Below are 18,312 nucleotides of genomic sequence, written 5' to 3'. Positions count from 1 at the left end.
CGATGCGCGGAGGCCGGTGGGGCCCGAGGTGCGCGGCGGCTCCGCGGATCTCCGCGCCCCCAGCCCCGGCCCGCTCCTGCACGTCCCCGGCACCCGCGGGCGCTGGGCATTTATCAAACCCGCCAAAAAAAAATATCCAACCCCCAAACAAAAAAAGATCCTGAAAACAAAAGCAATAAAATCTCAGCGTGCTATTGCCTGCAGGTTGCTCTTTCTAAGGAACAGTGACAGCAGCGACCTTCTCGTTGAAGTCCCTGCGATGTAATTAAGGTTTGTGGGGAGGAGGGAGAAGGAGCGCTCTCTTCCTGATTTATTTTAATTCGAGGTGGTTTTGCACTTCATCTTTTCTGACCTTGGAGGTAGAGTCTCCACTATTCGGTAGATCCCGGCTCCCCGCAGAAATGCCCCACGCCCTGCCGTGCAGAGCTGCTGCAGCCGCCCTGCGCTGGTGCTGCTGCCCGGCCAACCGTTCCCGGGTTACCCCAAATTAGGGGGTTCCGCTACAGCTCTGCTCTGCCTGAGCCATCGCACTTAAACAAAAGATGTCGGTGTGTGCACTGAGAGACGGTGCAGTATCACCTCGGAAAAAGGCATTAAATTATCAACAAGTTACCTGCATTGGAGAGTCACAGGGAAGGTATTTTATTGCAAGGAAAATGCCGGTTTTTATGGTGCTTCTTGTACCATTTATTTCCTAATCTTTACTTTTCTTGAGATTCATTTTCCCTTTTTTCTTGTTTCCCTGCTCTCTCACATGCTCACTCACAATTAGTCTGAAATATACTGTGGGCAAAATTTGCTGGTTTAGATAGGAAATGAAAACCTAACTATCGTCTTTCTAAACAGTCCTTAAAATACAGTCTTACCAATTTACTTATTAAGTGAAAACAAAGTCTATTTGTACTGAACACAGTGAAAAAAGATTTCCTAAACATAAATGGGGGAATCTTTTCTCCAAAATCTGTGCATATGTTCATAAAACGAAGTTAACTTTTCATTTCTCCTTTCCCAGATCTTCTGCCAGCATGCAATGGAGAAATAACAACGATGTCTTTCCTACAAGACGTTGTGGACATTTTACTTCAGTATGTGGTGAAAAGTTTTGATAGATCAACAAAAGTCATTGATTTCCATTACCCAAATGAGCTGCTCCAGGAGTATAACTGGGAACTGGCAGACCAGCCACAGACCTTGGAAGAAATTTTATTGAACTGCAGAACAACTCTGAAGTATGCAATTAAAACAGGTAATAGCCATGCTCATTTTCTACCCCGTATGGTCTCATCCATTGATTAAAGGTGTCATTTAGTTTTATCTTGAAACGTTAAAGATTGAAGCAGCGATTGTATTTGGTCAGTTCCGAGCAATTTCTAGCAGAGACAGAAATCGTTTTCCTAAATGATAAAATACTCCAGCAGCCCTGTCTCTGTAGCTGTCACTGCAGCATCGCACGCCCTTTCCGATTTACAATTAATGCCTCTGTGCGTCGGAGTTACCGAGCGTGCCACTGAGCAGCCTTTTCAGCACCTTTGCGACTTTATTCGTTTCCTTTTCATCCATGTTCGTGTGCTGGGGGTGGCCCCTCGCTCCCTGCAGGGCGCGGGGCGCGGAGCTCGGAGGCAGCCGGGGCGGGGGGAGCGCGGGGAGGTCCCTGCAGGGGGGCAGCGGGGACCAGCCCATCTAGCAGACAAAATCGCAATAAGCGTCCCGTAAATGGGAGCTCTGAGCGGCTTTTTGCCGTGTCTTTCGCCTTACCTGCAGAACATAAAAATAGGAAAATTTGGTGGAACTGCCCGCAGGAGTATGGTGGTGTTTTGGTTTTGTTGTTTCGGGACTTTTTTTGTTTGTTTTTTGTTTGTTGTTGTTGTTATTATTTTTGTCTCTTTTTTTCCCCCACAACTTTAGGCTGAAGCAATAAAAACAAAGCCCGAATTGTTTTAGTAACCTTTGTCCTTGTTATTTTTCACTGGAGAGAGCAGGAGTGGGTTGAGTCCTGCCTGTCTGGGACCCCCAACCTGACCCCCCGCGTGGGGAAGCCCCCGGCTCCGCGGCCGGGGCCACCTTAAATAAGCTGCGGCAGAGCGGACAAAAAGCGGAGCTACAATTACGGCTGTGATTGAGAAATAATGTGGAGTGCAGGGAGCTCTTAGTGGGAATTTGAATTACTGAGAAATTGCTTATAAATAAATGTGTAGCAATTACTGAAAGAGACTGATTTGTGAATAGAGGTTGAGGGGAAAACGAAAAACAGGTTTCGTCATCTTTTGGGAACAGAATGGACTGATCCCAGTAAAGATTGTGGGTGATCTGTGTAATCCTCGTTTAGAGCTGGAAGTGTCCAACTGAATGTTTTTGATGCGTGAGTTGGGTACTGTCAAAATGTCTGTAAAATATTGGAATAAATAGTTAGATAAATGGTGTCCACAGGAACCAAGTCGATCAGTCCAGTGATCCATGCGATGTGTCTGGATAGGGCACAGGAAACATATTTTCACAAAATGCTGTGAAACGCAGAATCTGTGAGTCTGGGAAATCAAAAAATAGGGTTTCTTAAGCGATTTTCGTTAATCTTTTTTGTCATAGCCTATTTCACGTAATGGACCTATTTAATTTTATGCATCCAAAAAAGACTCTTTAAAACAATGTTGCCGTTTCTCTTCCTCCTGGAAATATGTGAGGCTTTCCTTTCTTAGTATTTTTTAATTCGTTTTAATTAAAATAATGTTTTCAAGGTCTGAGGGCGGGTGCGGGGGGGGTTGCGTGAGATGCGGCGGCGTGGCTGGGTTCCCCCACAGGGCCGGGGGCGCGGAGCCGCCTTCTGGGGCGGCTGCCCCAGCCCGGGGGGTGGCATGAAACGGGGCGGGGGCGCGGGATTTACGCCCCGGGCCCTTTGGCATGTGCTTCAGGGTAAAAGGCTTGAATTACCCTCAGAGGAAGGACAATGCAGTGAGGTTTCTGGCGGCGGGATCTGCATCCATTCCCGCTGCAGGAGCCCTTCGGACATGGCCCCTCCTGGGCTGGGGGGGGCCTGGGCAGCGTTTGGCTGTGTGACTGGGAAGCAGATTGGAAAATAAATTGTATTACTCAGATTAGCCTCACAGCTGGATCCCCAAGTCCCAGCACTGATCCCCGGTTGGGATTCAAGGAGCCGAATGGCTGATTTTTTGGTCGAGAGGCAGGTGTGGGATGCTCCCAGGTGTTGCCTGTGTGCCACGGCTTGCGGGGGTGTCCGGGGGCACCACACATGGCTCTCTGCCCCCTTACCGGCTACCAGCATCCACCCCTGGTGAGAATTTCTTCTGGGAGAATATATTATAGAAGGTAGCGTCTGCAAATGCAGGAAAAGATAGATGCAAAATTCGGTTCCTGTGCAATGCTCGCGGAGGAAATTGAAATGTGAGCGTTTAAAAATGGCTTGGAAAGCCCAGGAAGGGTGTGAGGAGCTGGTGCTAGTCCAGCCTTGCTCCTGGCGAGCCCTGCTGCCGGTAGCAGGCCATGCGTATGGTGGGACTGTGAGCAAGGCCAAACCCAGTGCTGCCGGCCATGCCTTTCTTCGTGCTGTCCGGCTTTTCCCAGCCATTGTCATTGCCTCCCTGTCGAGGCGGCAGACATTGCATGTTAATGATAGGGGATGTCTGCGCCTGAAACCAAGTGCAAGCGGAGCATGTTTGAGAGGAGGGCGCATGGGGCAAAGACGCGTCCTCGGCAGGGAGAGCCCGTCCCTGTGCCTCAGCCCTGGCTCTTCCCCATCATCTCTCAATTTACACTGGGATATACATGAATATGTTTTATATTGCTAAACCAACCAGTAAGCAGTAATCTCCTATTTTCACATCTCTCCCCTCCCCACACCCTGTCGGTGTCTTCCAGTCACCTCTTTGTTGGGTGACAACCACAGCAAAGGATGTGTGTTTCAGGCAGATGGAACCCAAGCAGTGATTTTTGAGAACCTCTCCCAAACTCTTCTTACCTGGCCGGTGGAGTCTGTCTTTTAAGCTAACCCACAATTTTCTGTGGCCATGTAGTTCAGGAAAGAGAGCTCAGGTGTCAAATGGATGGAAAAACCCTTGCAGCTGAGGTTGGGGTCAGATTGGGGCTTACATTTTCTGCTGTCATGTGCTAAAGCCACATTGCAGAAGGCACGGGCACTGAGTGGAGGGGGCCGTGTTACAGGTGTAGGTACTGGGCGCTCTGGCAGCAGCTGCCCCAGCAGCAGCAGCTCTTGCTATCCCTGTAGTAACATCTCTGTAGGGGTACAACGCTGATACACCGACCTTGCTCGCTCCAGGGCATGGCTGCCCCGACCCCTGTGTGCTGTTGGCCCCATTCCTGTGGTGGTTCCCAAAGCAGGAGGCATGCTGTGGGGTTTTCTTGAAGAAACAAGCAGTGACAACAGGGCTGTTGCCTGGGGCTGGACATGGAGCTCACAGAGAGCTGCTGAGACACTGCAGCTGCAAATACAAATTCTGCTATTCTCCAGCTTTTCAGTGCAGATTTATTTCCTAAGCGGGAGGTTTTCTGGCATCTTTGAGCCTTCCTGTGGTCCAGATTCATCAAAGGCTTTCAGCTCCTAATTTTGTGTTGTTTTCTGGTGGAATTTGGGACCCTGCTTGGACCCTGGCTATGAAATTGAACCCGAGGTATAAATATCAAAACTCTCTCAAAAATAAAATCCCATAATCAGGGAGATGCAGTCCTGTGCAGACAGAACCCCTGCTGTGGGATTGCTGTGGCTTTGGCAGTGGTGGCAGGGCACACACGTGCCCCAGGCCCACCTACCCCATTCTAGAGAGTTGCAGTGGGGGCCGGACTCTCTTCATCCTGCTGGGTCTCAGCAGCATCCCTCACTGCCTGAGGGGTTCTGGCTGCGTGTCCTGGGTAGTGTGGACCAGGGAAAGGTGGCAGAAGTCAGGCTGGATGGCAGCGGCGTGGGGCTTATCTCAGGTTAAGGGTGCAGGGAGCTGGATTTTGCGTGTGCACCCTCTCTGCCCCTTATCCCCTGCTCTGGTCCATCTGCACAGCCCGATTACTCTGCCTTTGTGTGCTGCAAGGTGGGAGCTGGGAGCAATTTCCCGCGCTGTTCTGCCAGCCATGTGTCCGTGCCTGATAAGGGGCCACTGGAGACCAAAGATAGGTTTCCTCTTGGTGCTGGGTCTGCATTTCCTCAATCATCTTGCTCTATCTTTTGTCTTCTGTGACGGCAATAACAGTATGTCGTCTGTGGGTCAGGACAGAGGTTTTCCAAGCAGAGTCTGCTGTCCTTTTGAGTCAGAGGGTGTTTAAGTAATTGTGAACCATCCATAATTGGTACAGGTAATTATACCACTGAACAGCAGCTTTCGGGGAGCAGCTAGTAAAAACTGAGTTTTAATGGTTCCTGGAATTAATGGCTGTAGGCACGTTTTTAAGAAAAACCTCTAACAGGATTTTAGAAAATAATCAGGAGCCAATTAGATTAACCAGGTAAATGGACTATCAGCTCATTGAGTATATTCTTGTGCATCATTCTGCTGGGGCAGCAATGCTGGTTTTCACAGGGTTTGTTTAAAATCACAGTTGCGAGCAGCCAGATTATTTGTAATTGCACTCTGACAAGGAAGAAATGACGAGGACCGCCACCTTTCCTGCCATCTTTGTACAATCATCAGCCTTTGAGTCATGTGCAAAGCAGTCACCAAAATGTTCCATTTTCTCATTTTGCCCTGTCTATTATAATCATTAGCCATTCATCACTGATGTTATATGTACTGGCAAGCCCTTCAGATGATGTCTCATGCATGCCTTTCAAACCTAGCCAGGCAAAAACACATTCAGTGACAACATGTGACACACTAACAGGAGCAAACAGCTATTTTTGCGAGGCAGCAATGTGCTAATTTTCAAGGCATATCGAGAGGATAATAGAGAATGTTGGAATTCATTATTTTGCGTTCAGTGTAATTACTCTGATTTTACTGAGTTTGGAATGAGAAAGGAGATAAATCCTTTCTTTTCCAAGAAATGTATTTATTGCTGTTTGCTTTGTTTTGTACCTTGAAAGCACTTCCTTCTCTATAGAAATCCAGAGGTAAATATACTGTTCAGCACTGAATAGTTTCATTCAGAGTCATCAGCCTTTTGATAACATTTTCCATCTTATGCAGGGCACCCTAGGTATTTTAATCAACTTTCAACTGGATTGGACATGGTTGGATTGGCAGCAGACTGGCTGACATCAGCAGCAAATACTAATATGTAAGTAGCAGATTTTTTTCCATATTAATATTTAATGTAATTTTATGGTTATAGTCTAAAATATTAGCTGCTGTAGCTGAATGAAAGAAAGGATACTTTTATGTTAAGGTTTCTGGAAAAACAATTGTCTGCTTTTTAAATGTTTGCTACAGCTATTTACATGAAGACTTTCAACACTGTCCTATAGGCTGTCGTCTCTAAAATTTCATCATACTAATATGATGTCAGTTTTGCAAACTCCCCCCCCCCAAAAAAAAATACAGAAAAAATATTTTAACAATTTGCATGCATAAATATGTAAAATGAAAGGTGTGCTAAGTGAGCAGTTGCATTCATGTAGAGGGGTTATGTACAACCCATACTCAGAGAAGTTAGAGCCATTGCTTTCTGTAAGAAAGAGGTGCAGAATTTGAACTATGGGGTTTTTTTCACTTTGGGACTAGGAAGCATTTTTGTGCACTTGCTTAGCTTCATGCACTGTCTCGTCATTGTGAATAGGGCTGCTGACGTGTGTGCTCCTAGGTGTGCACACAGGTTTTTGCAAGGAGGGGGTCTAACTACCCAGCAGCTCTTGTGCCTGGAAAAGGTGGGCAAGGTTTGTTTCACTGAAATGGCTGGAAATGGAGTCTCAAGCACTCTCGGCATTTCTCTTTCTAGATATTTGACATCAAATCGGAAGGAAGATTATCAAAAGTACCATAAAACAGAACTCTACCCAGTGCAAGATAGAGTATATTGTGGCTATAATATAATGTAATATTGGAAAAAGATGTGTTAGTATTGTAGATGAAAGCATTAAATATGGACATTACTACATTTCAGGTTCACCTATGAAATTGCTCCAGTGTTTGTACTTTTGGAATATGTCACACTAAGGAAAATGAGAGAGATGATTGGCTGGCCAGGGGGCTGTGGCGATGGGATATTTTCACCTGGTACATGATATTTCAAGCTTTCTTTATTTTTCAGACTATGCTATATGACATCCCCTGTGGTTAAAGACTAAACATAATTAAATATGCATGTTTGAGAGGACACTTGCCTATAACCACCAGGGGCCTCTTTGAGATAAAGTATTGCATGTTTATGAATTTTAGGGATGTGATTCTGAGGGTCTGTTTGAGCAAATTGCACTGCATTATGAGCAGCTGTTATGGCACATGGGAAACATAATCAGAAAAGACATTTGCCTTGCAGTTTGCTTTGCCCCTGCTTTTTACGGGTTACATGAGATAGAAAGAGTATTGTATTTATAATGGAGGGAAGAAACACAACGATGCTGTCCATCACTGCAGGGGAAATTGGAACAAAGAGGGAAAGATGTAGCATTCCTTTAAGTCATTTTAGTGGGGTTGGTTAGATACTGGCAACATTACAGTCTGCAGTTGGCTTTCCATGTGTGAGCTGGCCTGTTGGGCTCAAGGGGGTACTTGGGTGGGGAGTTAATCTGAGTGCTTAAAGACTCAGAAACCTGGTTCCTTCAGGGCAAGTCTATAAAGCAAAAAATGAGTGTGATTAACTGTAGAGAAATCATTAACTCCGACAAACCCTACATTGTTAAGACCTTTTTTTTTTTTAAATCATTCCACTTAGTCTTTTGATTTATACTCTGTCACTGTCTATCTTATTCTGGAACTTCATTGCTAAAAATGTTGGCCTATGTCACTGAATTGCAAAAAAATGGAAGAATTTACATTGGGTGTAACATCTTGGCTTGTCAAAAGAGAACAGACTGATAGCTGATGGGGAAGGAGCCCTTCTGGAAAGAAAGTTCATTGACCTAGTAGAGAGGGAAAGAGTATTTGGACTATCGAGCAAAGGAAAGACCTCAGCGATAACAGTCTAGGATGCTCTCTGAGGGCTTGAATGGTAAAGTTCATACTGTGCAGAAGATCAGGCAAGGCTTATCTTCAGCTTTTCACATCTGAATGTACATGTGGGAAGTGATGCAGGAGTTTTCTCCTGGACCTTTCCACAGAGGTGGAGAAAAAGATGAGAAGAATTTACATTATTTCTTGTTGAATCCTTATTTAAAAAGCACTGGGAACAAAAGGTCTGATAGCTCTCACTGTAGCGCTTAGAGGTCCTGAGCAAAACCGTGGCCTCCATCACACAGAGCAGTATCTAAAGAGGTATCACAAGCCCAGAACCTGCGGTAAAGTTCTTGGGAACTGGACAGTGCTTGGTTACTGTCCAGTCCCTGGCCTGACTCAGTACAGCTGGTCTTCAGTTCTTCACCTTGAAGGCTTGAGCCACAATAGCCTCACTGGGCTGGTCATGGACATTAAGAGGGGAGAGAAGAGCAATAGCTATGCTGCTGAGCCAGACCTGCTGGGCAGAGGCTGGGCACAGGCGGCAGGAGGGGGCGAAAGGCTCAGTGCAAGCACCAGATCTGCTCAAGTCTGGCAAACTGTGCTTGAGCTGGTGTGAGTCAGGAAAGATGGATGCCTCAGGAGGAACCACCGTCCCTCCCAGGTCAGCGAGAGGTCCCTGCCGGAGCTGGGCGCCAGGAGATTGCTAGCGTGTCAGGATGCTGGAGCTCACTTCATGGAGCTGAAACCTGCGTGGGGACGGACACTCTGGAAGACATGGACCTGTGCTGGCTGTTGGCACTGCTGCCCTCCTCATGCTTTCTTTCCCTGGTTTGTGCAAAGTACAGCTCTCTAATTCACTCTTTTAAGCCAACAATAACCAGTGTGCGGGTTCTGCTGTTTTAGGCAATAATTAAAATAATCTCTATGCTGTCTTCTCATATCAAACTGTCACAGCTTCAGCTGAAGGCCTTACTGTTGTGAAGAAAAGGTTCTTACGCTCTGCATTCTCTGGAATGAAATATGCCGTATCAATACATGCAAAGCATAAAGGCCTGATTAGATTCTCCAAATTCTGTAGGTGTGTTTTGTTGCCTGCAATTAGGTATGGATGTAAACACAGCTGCAAAATTAAAGGCAGAATGTGGGCTTATTAATAAGCTTAGGGTTAAATGGCTAGGTAATAAATACTAATAGGAAAGCATGCTATTGAAGAAACTTAATGTTTCAGTCTTGATTCTTTTGACACTGAGCCAATGGCTTTGGACAAGATAGGCCAAATTTCTTCAACTTGGACACCTTAGTTCAGTCACTTAAATTATCATCAGCAGCTGTTACATGACATCTGCATTTTTTAGGGACAGATACCCAAGCATTTCCTCTTAATCTCCCCATTTCTTGTTTTGTTATTTGTAAGAAGAGGTGTAGAAATATGTTCATATCTCTCAAGATAGTTGAAAGGGCAAGAAAGAATGTTATCTGAACTGACCCCCATGCCAGTGATGCCATCCCTCTGCGGCATTTCCCCTTGGATTTACAGGAGGACCAGTGGGGTCAGGGAGAGCCCAGAGCAGGGGCAGCCTCACTGCAAGAGGAGAGCCAGGACACTGATGGGAAATGACAGGCACAGTTTCTGTGGGCTATGGAACAGTATATATATCTCTAGTGGGATAACTACAAATCTTAGAAAAGTCAAAACAATGTTAAATTTGCCAGCACATACACCCTGCTGGTGTAACGTGATGTAATGTCACTGCTTTCAGCAGAGCTACCTTGATCTGCTCAAAGAGTGGATTTTGTCTTATCTCATCTTGGCTGCCAAGCGTTGCGTGTCTGCCCTGGGCTAGTTACCGTGGCTCCCATATATTCATGGGAGAGACGTGGATGCATTTGCAGGGCAAGTCATCCCACCCACCACAAGCATGAACTGAACCATTTTCTGGAAGTGTCTGTCTTGTGCTCTTCATTCCATTCTTAGGTGGATGAAAGTTCGGTTAGTTGAACTCAACCTCAGCTGCACTCTGACCTGTTCATTTAAGAGCCTAAAACTGTGATCAGTATACACCTTCGCTTTATATAAATATATGTGCATAAACATCAGTATGTATTCAATCTGTATATATGTATATATGTAGAGAGAGTATATATACAGGATAAAACTAGTGGATTTTATGTATACATGTCTGTGTGTGTGCGTTTACGTGTGTACATATGTAAAAGTACTTGGACTCTGCCTCAGGTTCTGTATTATATTCCCATAGTGCTCATGCAGCATTAATGTATAACCAAGCATTGTTCCACTGTAGACACAGAGGCTCAGTTTGTAAAAATCCCAAAAAGGAAAAATGAAGTGCTTCTTTTAATTTATGCATTGATAATTGAAATATGTGAACAGAATACTGTAGAGCTGTCATCTGATACCCATCTTGAAGTGGGTAAAATACCCATCTTGAAGTGGGAATTTTAAGTCAACGAATGCCAGTGATTTTGAGGCTAGTGTTAGGGACATGAAACCTTTTCCCCTTGCTCCCATCAGAGGACAAATAAAGAGAAAAATACTTGTTAGAATTACTCTTTTTCCTTTCTCTTCCCTCCCCCCACTCCAGTTATCCAGCAGATGGTATCTGTTGAGACTCACTGTGTGGGTTTCCTCAGAGCTGGGGCATGAAACATCACCCTAATTTGGGAGGGGTGAGCACAGTTGAGGTTGCACTTGGAAGCCCCCTGGGAAGTTGCCTTGTGGTGGCATCTGCTTGTGAGGTGGAACAGAGTGGGGATTATGTGTGTGGAAAGATAAGATTGGGGACTAAAGGAGAGATGGTAACAAAAATGGGAATGGAAGGAAACCCCCATCATTTTTTGCAGCAGTACTTTTTGCATAAATTGTTATTTGGGTGTAGCAGACCCTGTTATTACACAACCCAGCTGTGAGGAGCATCAGGAAGAAGAATCTGCCGTTAGGCAGAAACATGAACATTGCAGTTAGAAAAACTGTAGCAAGACTTGTCGTTTGTTCTGCAATAATATTACAATGCATAGAAAAAGTAACAGTGTATTACTGTGGACTCCAGGTGGTGCCATATCTAACATGTATGCTATGTTGATTGCACGTTTCAAGATGTTCCCAGAAGTTAAAGAAAAAGGAATGGCAGCTATTCCCAGACTGGTTGCATTCACATCAGAACATGTATGTGCTTCTGTTTTCTCCTATCTGTTACATCTGCTTGTATGAATTTATGATGAAGAAAATAGCTAAACGGGAATTTGTAGCTGGCTGTCTTCATTTCTGTTATTCCTTCACTGGAAACAAAAAAATGGGAAGGGGCTGGCTTTTGATACGTAGAGGGATGAGCTGTGTGGTCATCTGTGGCTGAAAGCCAGGGAGAGCAGGTTCTACAAACCACTGCCATTTTTTGCTCTCACTTGCATCTGTACAAATGGTAAGGACCACATCAAACAATGAGAGCTTATCATCAGGCTTCAGCACTTTCTGCCAAAATTGTCTCTTGTTTGGGTCACTGTAAGTCAAAATTTTTCTAGCTGAATCCACTCCTGCTGTTATTTAATGAGAGGGTGATAACATAACATGAAGACAGTAGCGTGGAGATGCTCTGTGTGTGTACAGCAGAGCAGCTGAAGTATACGGTGGGGAGCTGGGCTTTGCCGTGGGCTTCTATTTGTGAGCAAAAGCTTCAGCACACCGGGAGTCATCATGGGCACCAACGGGATCTGGCACAGCAAAAGGTGAGGGGAGGTGGGCCCTGGAGAAATCAGAGTGGTCCTCATGGAAGAAATGTGGGGTGTTTGGCTCTTTGAACAACTATCCAGGAGTCATATTTCTGTCCATATTATGAGGGTTGTTTTGGGTTTATGGCCATTTATGCCTCCCTGCAGCTTATAGTGGAGAATGTGTGTGCAAGAGAAAGGGGAAAAGGAAGGGTTATACCCAGGAGGGGCTGTGAGCTCTCTTCAGCATTCATGACCCCTTCTAAATTTCTCTCCAGCTGTGTGGGCTTGGCCAGAAAGGACTCTTTCATGGCTGGAGATCAGCAAGATGCTGTCCATGGGAGGTGACAACGTCCTCCTAGCTACCTGTTTCCACACAGAAGCACAAAATGTTAGGGATTGGAAGGGACCTCAAAAGATCATCTAGTCCAATCCCCCTGCCAGAGCAGGAACATTCAGATGAGGCTGCACAGGAAGGCGTCCAGGCGGGTTTTGAATGTCTCCAGAGAAGGAGACTCCACAACCTCCCTGGGCAGCCTGTTCCAGTGCTCTGTTACCCTGTTTTGACTTATCAGAGAACATGTGTACATGCTGTGTGAGTGTGAAGAGCAAGGTGTCCTAAAAACTGATCAGAAACATCTGGAAAGACATCTCTCAGAGGATGTCAGTAGAATGAGATGAGATACGCAACTGTGGGCACCACATTGCAGAATAATTGTCCCCAAAGCAGTCAGAGGGAAGGATATTCTACAAATGAGTAGCAACTTTCCAAAGTTGCCTGTACAGCTACAGATGCGTTATTCATATGGAAGTTATAGACCTAATAAGTCTTGCAAATAAGTTTCAGCGTGATTATTTAAAATAACAAATCCTATTAATAATTAGAGAATTTCATTGTATTCATAGTGATGAAATGTTAAACAATGAACCAAATTGTGCTGTCAGTCTCAAAATAATGAAATTAGCTTTAATAATTGTGTTTTCATGCCAGGGAAGAAGCAGTTCCCTTAGCAAATTAAACAGTCTAAAATCAAATATACTAGCAAATCCATAGAACAGCATCTGAAATCTGTTACACTTTTAAAGGATCTTGAAATTACAATTTTGTTGCTTACTCAATCAAGGTTTTTTATGAAGTATGTAGTGATGCATCTTCCAGGGAAGTTAAGAAACCATACTAAGTGAAGACAGGATCCTTTAACCCTTAATTGCCAAAAGGATATGGGATCGGGGTTTAACCCTCAAAATAGCAGAGGCTGCTACAGGAATTGCAGAGACCCAGAAGTATAATCCCTTTTTTAGACAGGAAATGTCATGCAGAACCTGAATAGACACTAACATATGAGAATGTCATTTGTCTCATTTATCACGTCACAGTGATTTTCTACTTCCTTTTAGTCTCCCCAGCCTGATTGTGGTTTCTCTCTGCCACAAATTGGATGCTTTTGTAAGACAATGGCCATGGAATAAGCAGTCTGTAAACAGAATACTAAATAAACCGTAAAGTTACTTTATGTGTTTGGAAACACTTAGATTTTTGTCTCAAAATTTTCAGACAGAGGTAGAGATTGCAATATCAGTGATTTTCAGACAAGTATGTCAGCATCACAGACTGGACTCTGCTTTAATTCGTACTGATCTAGAGCTTCCATTACTATAAACGAATGAAGTTATGCCACAATTGTCATCAATATTACTGTAATCAGAACCTGGCCTCAATCTGGTGCCATCATACGTTCAGCTGCCAGTGGGGGAGAAAGGAAGGAAGGAGTAATTCACAGCTCCTGAGTAATTCCCTTCCTAATTTAGGAGTGCATCATGTTGCTAAATTAAGAGTGTCACTCTCTGCACAATCAGAGAAGAGAGGCACCTCTGGAGGGAAACTCAGAGCATCCAATTTAGGAACCTCAATATTCCTAAATTTAGACGGTCTAAATCACCTTAGGGAGGGGTTCAGCTACTTCTGTGCATTGACTGTACACAGCGATCAGCCTCCTGACATATGCAACCTACATTAGGTACCTAAAATAGGTTATGAGACTATTTCAACCGTGCATGTTCCCAGTAAGCAGATCTTCCCTGAGCTGTTCAGTAAGACCGTGACTTATCTCTTACTCTGCATCTGTTTATTTGTGTTTCACCAGTGATTGTGAAGTACACTGTAGTTGCCTAGCTCAGTCTTGACACAGGTATAATTTCACCAAGATGCACTTGCTCAGGACTTAATTCTGTCCCCTGTATTCACCACTGCGTCATTAGTGGTTCTTTCATCTGCGCTGGTGCAGGAGCAGTGGTGTCCTTCAGGGCAGCTGTTCTGGACTGCATGTGACACAAGAGACCTTGACTCAGAGGGGTAGAAGCGATGCATGCTAGTTGTAAAAAAAACCTATTTTAGTCTGCCCTTTCAAATACACTGAAAAATCCAAGATGATGCCTCCTCCTGTGTCCCAGTGCATCAGCTTTAGGCTGCTGTGGGTGTTCAGCTGAGCACATCCCCTTTTCAGTGTGGAGAAAGTGGCTAAAAGGGAGAGCTGCCTCCTCAGAATATTTTCATTAATCCGTTTGTCTATAAGGCAAGTCCTGTTCAATTTTAACCTATTCCCTGTTGTGATTTTGACCTGGCCAACTAGCACTCTGCTAGACAGCATCCAGTGGTAGCTGGGAATAGCATGGAGCAGGGGTCACCCGTGACAGGTGAAAAGGACAAAGTCATTGTACTCTGAGGAGGAAAGAGGTGCAAAAGGGAAAAGTTTAGCTGTAGACAACTAGTTGGGTTCAGGTTAAAAACCAGTCTTTGGCCTTTTTATTTGATAGTATAAAAATAGCTGAACAGACTTGTGGCTTTTATGTGGACACCATGGCTATATGGACTCATTCCACAGTTCAGGGAATGAAAAAAAGCTGGGCATAATTGGAAAGACACAGAGATTTCTTCGTCTCTGCTGTTCTCCTACCCAGCAAGACTGTGCTCATGTAGTCCACATAAACTTTCCTAAATTCCCACCCCCTCTAGCAGCTGCCACGAGGAGGAACACCCTGTCAGCTGCTCACCGGGGAAATGGCAATACAACTCGTGTCTTAGTTTTGGAAGAGAAACCACAGAGAAAAAAATGGCAGTTCACCCAGGTAGAGTGCTGGAGGAACACAGAGGGGGTGTCTCTGCCTCTGGCATCCCCCCATCTGCACTGTTCTCGGGGCAAAACGGCTCCTTCCCGAGGCTTCACTGGCAGTATGGCAGCTCAGGTGGAAGGTGTCAGCACTGTAGGCAGCTGGACATATACTCAGAGGGACCTCATTCTCTGAAGGAACACTAGGAGCATCTGTGAGAGGTGGTTTGTCTATGGTGGTAGGGGAGCACCCTCACAGTCATAGTGCATGCAGAATCCACACATCAATTAGATCAGGGGAGGCAGTTTGCAATAAATCACTGCTTCAGCTTCTGGCACACTGATTTCCCCTCGTGTATAAGCCCCATTACTTGCAGGGAATACAGCAAACCGCACCTGTAGGTGTGGGAGAAGAGTGGCTTTGCAGAGTTTTTTAATAGTTTCTGAAATCTAAAATGGAGGTTCTTGGCACTGAGACAGAAATTATAAAGTAACTTCTGTCTCACAGCAGGCAGCTTGACAGACCTCTGTTTCATGCAGCTTGTGGAAGATTTTAGTTTGCTTTCTGTGCAGAATGAAAAGCTGATCAGTAGTCCCACCACTTTGTGGCAGGTAACATTGTCCTTTAGCCAGGCTGCTTAGGAGGCAGTTTCCAGGACCTGCACCCGCACGAAGCTGGCCAAGGGGTGACCTGTGTGGTGGGGCTTCCAGGGAAAGATTTGAGGAGCCTGGAGATCATATTTTCCATTTGGTGACATAAATTACAAAGCCCTAAGTTATATTCCTATGCATATAGAATAAGTAGGAAGTGTTTTCATTTCCACTTAAGAAAACTAAAAATCAAACCTGTGGATTCCTACATTCTTTCTTTGCATTACCTAATGCATAATAACCAGAAAATTATTGCTTGATGGTATTTGAAGCCAGAGGGAAACAGTGAAAAAGTTGGTCTTAATTTGAGGAGCAACTTAATTGAAGTAACTGCATTCAAATCAAAGCAAAAACATTTTCCAGAAGGGCAGTGCTCTAGGGCAGCCTGTTCCAAAGGAGACATTCATCATTTGAGCCTAATCCTTCATCTGGTCGATATCTCATGACTTTTACACTTTACAAGATCCTTCTGAACTCAGTGCAACGTTTCTTATCCACAGATAATGCTGTAAAACTATTGGCACTGGGGGAAAAAAAAGAGTTGTGAGTCTTGCTGAATTAGAAAAGCAGTGTGAAGTTATATGGTTCAAAAATGCAAAAGATGGAAATAGTAGTATGTTGTGCAAAAACATTTCTCCCCTGATATTAACAACTTTAAAAATTGAATAGCAGTAACTAAAGGAAACAATTGCAAACATATGTGTCATTACAGTGTACTTAAAAACGTGATGGGACACAGTATACTCTTTGTCGATAACTGAAGGAGGAGCTATACCTTACAATGAGACATTAAAGATAGGATTCATGTCACTTAACTTAAATCACCTAAACTGTAAACATTTAATCTGAGTTAGTCTATGCACTTTTTATAGCCAATAAAAAGAGAACGAGATCTGCAGAAGACAACTCATCCTTGTCTAAATGGGTGCCAAAGCCTTGAGAATGAGGTGCCTTCTGGAGATACCTTTTCTTCCCCACTATTGAAAGAGCCAGAACAGCAAGCCTAGATCAGACACACACTTTTCAATGATCAAAATTAAGAGAGAACTAGCCCAGCCTACAGCTCTAGGGATCCCACATTGTTTAAAGCCCAGGGGAGATGGAGCGGAAGGCATATGTGCTTGTCCTGTCCTGGCATGTGGTTGATGGGGTGAGGCTGGGGGTCCATGTCTGCAGAGCACCAGCTGCCAGAGACCAAACCTGCAGACCTTGGAGAGGTTTCAGCCGCTGGATGGCTTGGCTTGCTTGGCATTTCAGAACTCACTCCTTCCGTAAAGCTTGTGCCACTCTGGATTTATGTGAGCAGGGAGAAACTGCAATCTGAAAAACCAGCTGTGGCCTCTGGGGCTCGCAGCATTAAGATGATTCTTCCTGACAGATTCAGCCATGCCAGATTATGAGCAATTAATTTTACAAGCTATAAAAATAGAAGCGTCTGTATCTTCAAGCACTGTTCATTTAAGATAATGTCATACTTTTCAGCATCATAACATTTTTAATTATTCTAATTATACTTTTTCCAAAAGGCCTACTTATTATTGCACCTGTAATAAATTCACAATGTGTTTTTACTCTACATAGCTAACTATCAAAAAATGGCTATCTGGCAAACAAACTTATTCCTATCAGCATTTGAAATTTTAGACAAAGGGAAGATTGTCCTGGCTCAAGATCAACGGGTTTTTTTCCTTATTAGTAATATACTTTTGTCACTACTACTGACTAATGCTCTGTGCCTTCTCCTTCACCATTGAATTTTAACCACATGTCTTTTCCACACACCCATTTCCTGTGCGGCACCGCATGAAGGGAGGGAGGGTTAGAGCCGCAGTGACAGCCCACTCCCTTCTGTGTGTCCTTCTGTCTCTGATGAGCACAGGACAGTGGTGAAACTCCGGTCTTGCCATCTTCTCCGAGCCTGGTTTTTCCTTCAGGGCTGGGATCAGGCAGTCTGCCTCTGTCCTTCCTTTTAGACCCTGGTTCTCCCACCATAAGACTTCAGATCTGCGTAACTCCTACATGGCTGCGTCATGAAAGATGCTGTTCAAGCTCATGTCCTTGCAGGGCCAAATGGTCTGTAGCCCCACATTCCCAAAGTGGTCACAATTAATGTTGATCTTCCCCGTTAGCCCAGCTGAATCTGTCAGTAGTTCTGCCTAACCAGGCTTATTTCTGCAAGCCTTTGCTTCTCTTTGACCTTTATATTTCTCTGTGTTTACCTTTATATTACACAGGCAATCAAATTTTCAGCACCGTCCCAGGAATATTAAAATGAATTTTAATAACATAAACGTTAGGAAAGTTTTCTTTGCTCTTAAAACTATTTTTCCCATTTTCGCTTTCATCCTGGCTCTCTTAGAGCCTCTTGGGCAGTTGGAGTAATTCCTCTAATGTTACCCTGAGACACAAAAACATAACAGCAGTCATATATCTGTGACTGTATCCACAGAATGAGCAATTTCATATTCAAATTTTGTTTAGCAGTTGTAATTGCATTTACCCTTCTGTGCACAGACTTCTGTATTTCTTCCCAGTTTATCCCTAAACCTGTTTTTGTTCCTGGCTACTGAATTCCCTTCAATCTGTAAAAAGCCTTCAGGCAACCAAGCTATCAGTACTATATTCATTTTTTTCCCCCTCTATGCTGTATGAGCAGTGCCATGAGACTTCTCAATGAGACAGCTGAGCTTGGCTGTATTCCAGTGGATGCCTCTGAGTATGTGGGCTTAAATTTCTTCCTCTAGTAAACCATTCAGATCGCAGAATCACAGAATGTTAGGGAT

The 18,312-nt window shown here is 44.4% G+C and overlaps 1 protein-coding gene across 1 annotated transcript in view; it reads left to right on the top strand.

Moving 5' to 3' along the window:
- The window catches only part of GAD2 (glutamate decarboxylase 2), a 38,803-nt gene that overhangs the window by 775 nt on the left and 19,716 nt on the right, over window positions 1–18,312 (top strand). Inside the window, exons 4-7 of the mRNA XM_065627809.1 lie at window positions 1,013–1,246; window positions 6,144–6,234; window positions 7,057–7,169; window positions 11,117–11,232. Coding sequence (XP_065483881.1) covers window positions 1,013–1,246; window positions 6,144–6,234; window positions 7,057–7,169; window positions 11,117–11,232 — 554 coding nt within the window. The remainder of the gene's footprint in view (window positions 1–1,012; window positions 1,247–6,143; window positions 6,235–7,056; window positions 7,170–11,116; window positions 11,233–18,312) is intronic.

The sequence above is a fragment of the Caloenas nicobarica genome, chromosome 2 (genome assembly GCF_036013445.1).
Source record: "Caloenas nicobarica isolate bCalNic1 chromosome 2, bCalNic1.hap1, whole genome shotgun sequence".
NCBI classification, from domain to species: domain Eukaryota; kingdom Metazoa; phylum Chordata; class Aves; order Columbiformes; family Columbidae; genus Caloenas; species Caloenas nicobarica.
The sequence above is the reverse complement of the archived record's forward strand: the minus strand, read 5'-3'. Positions and strand labels throughout refer to the sequence as shown.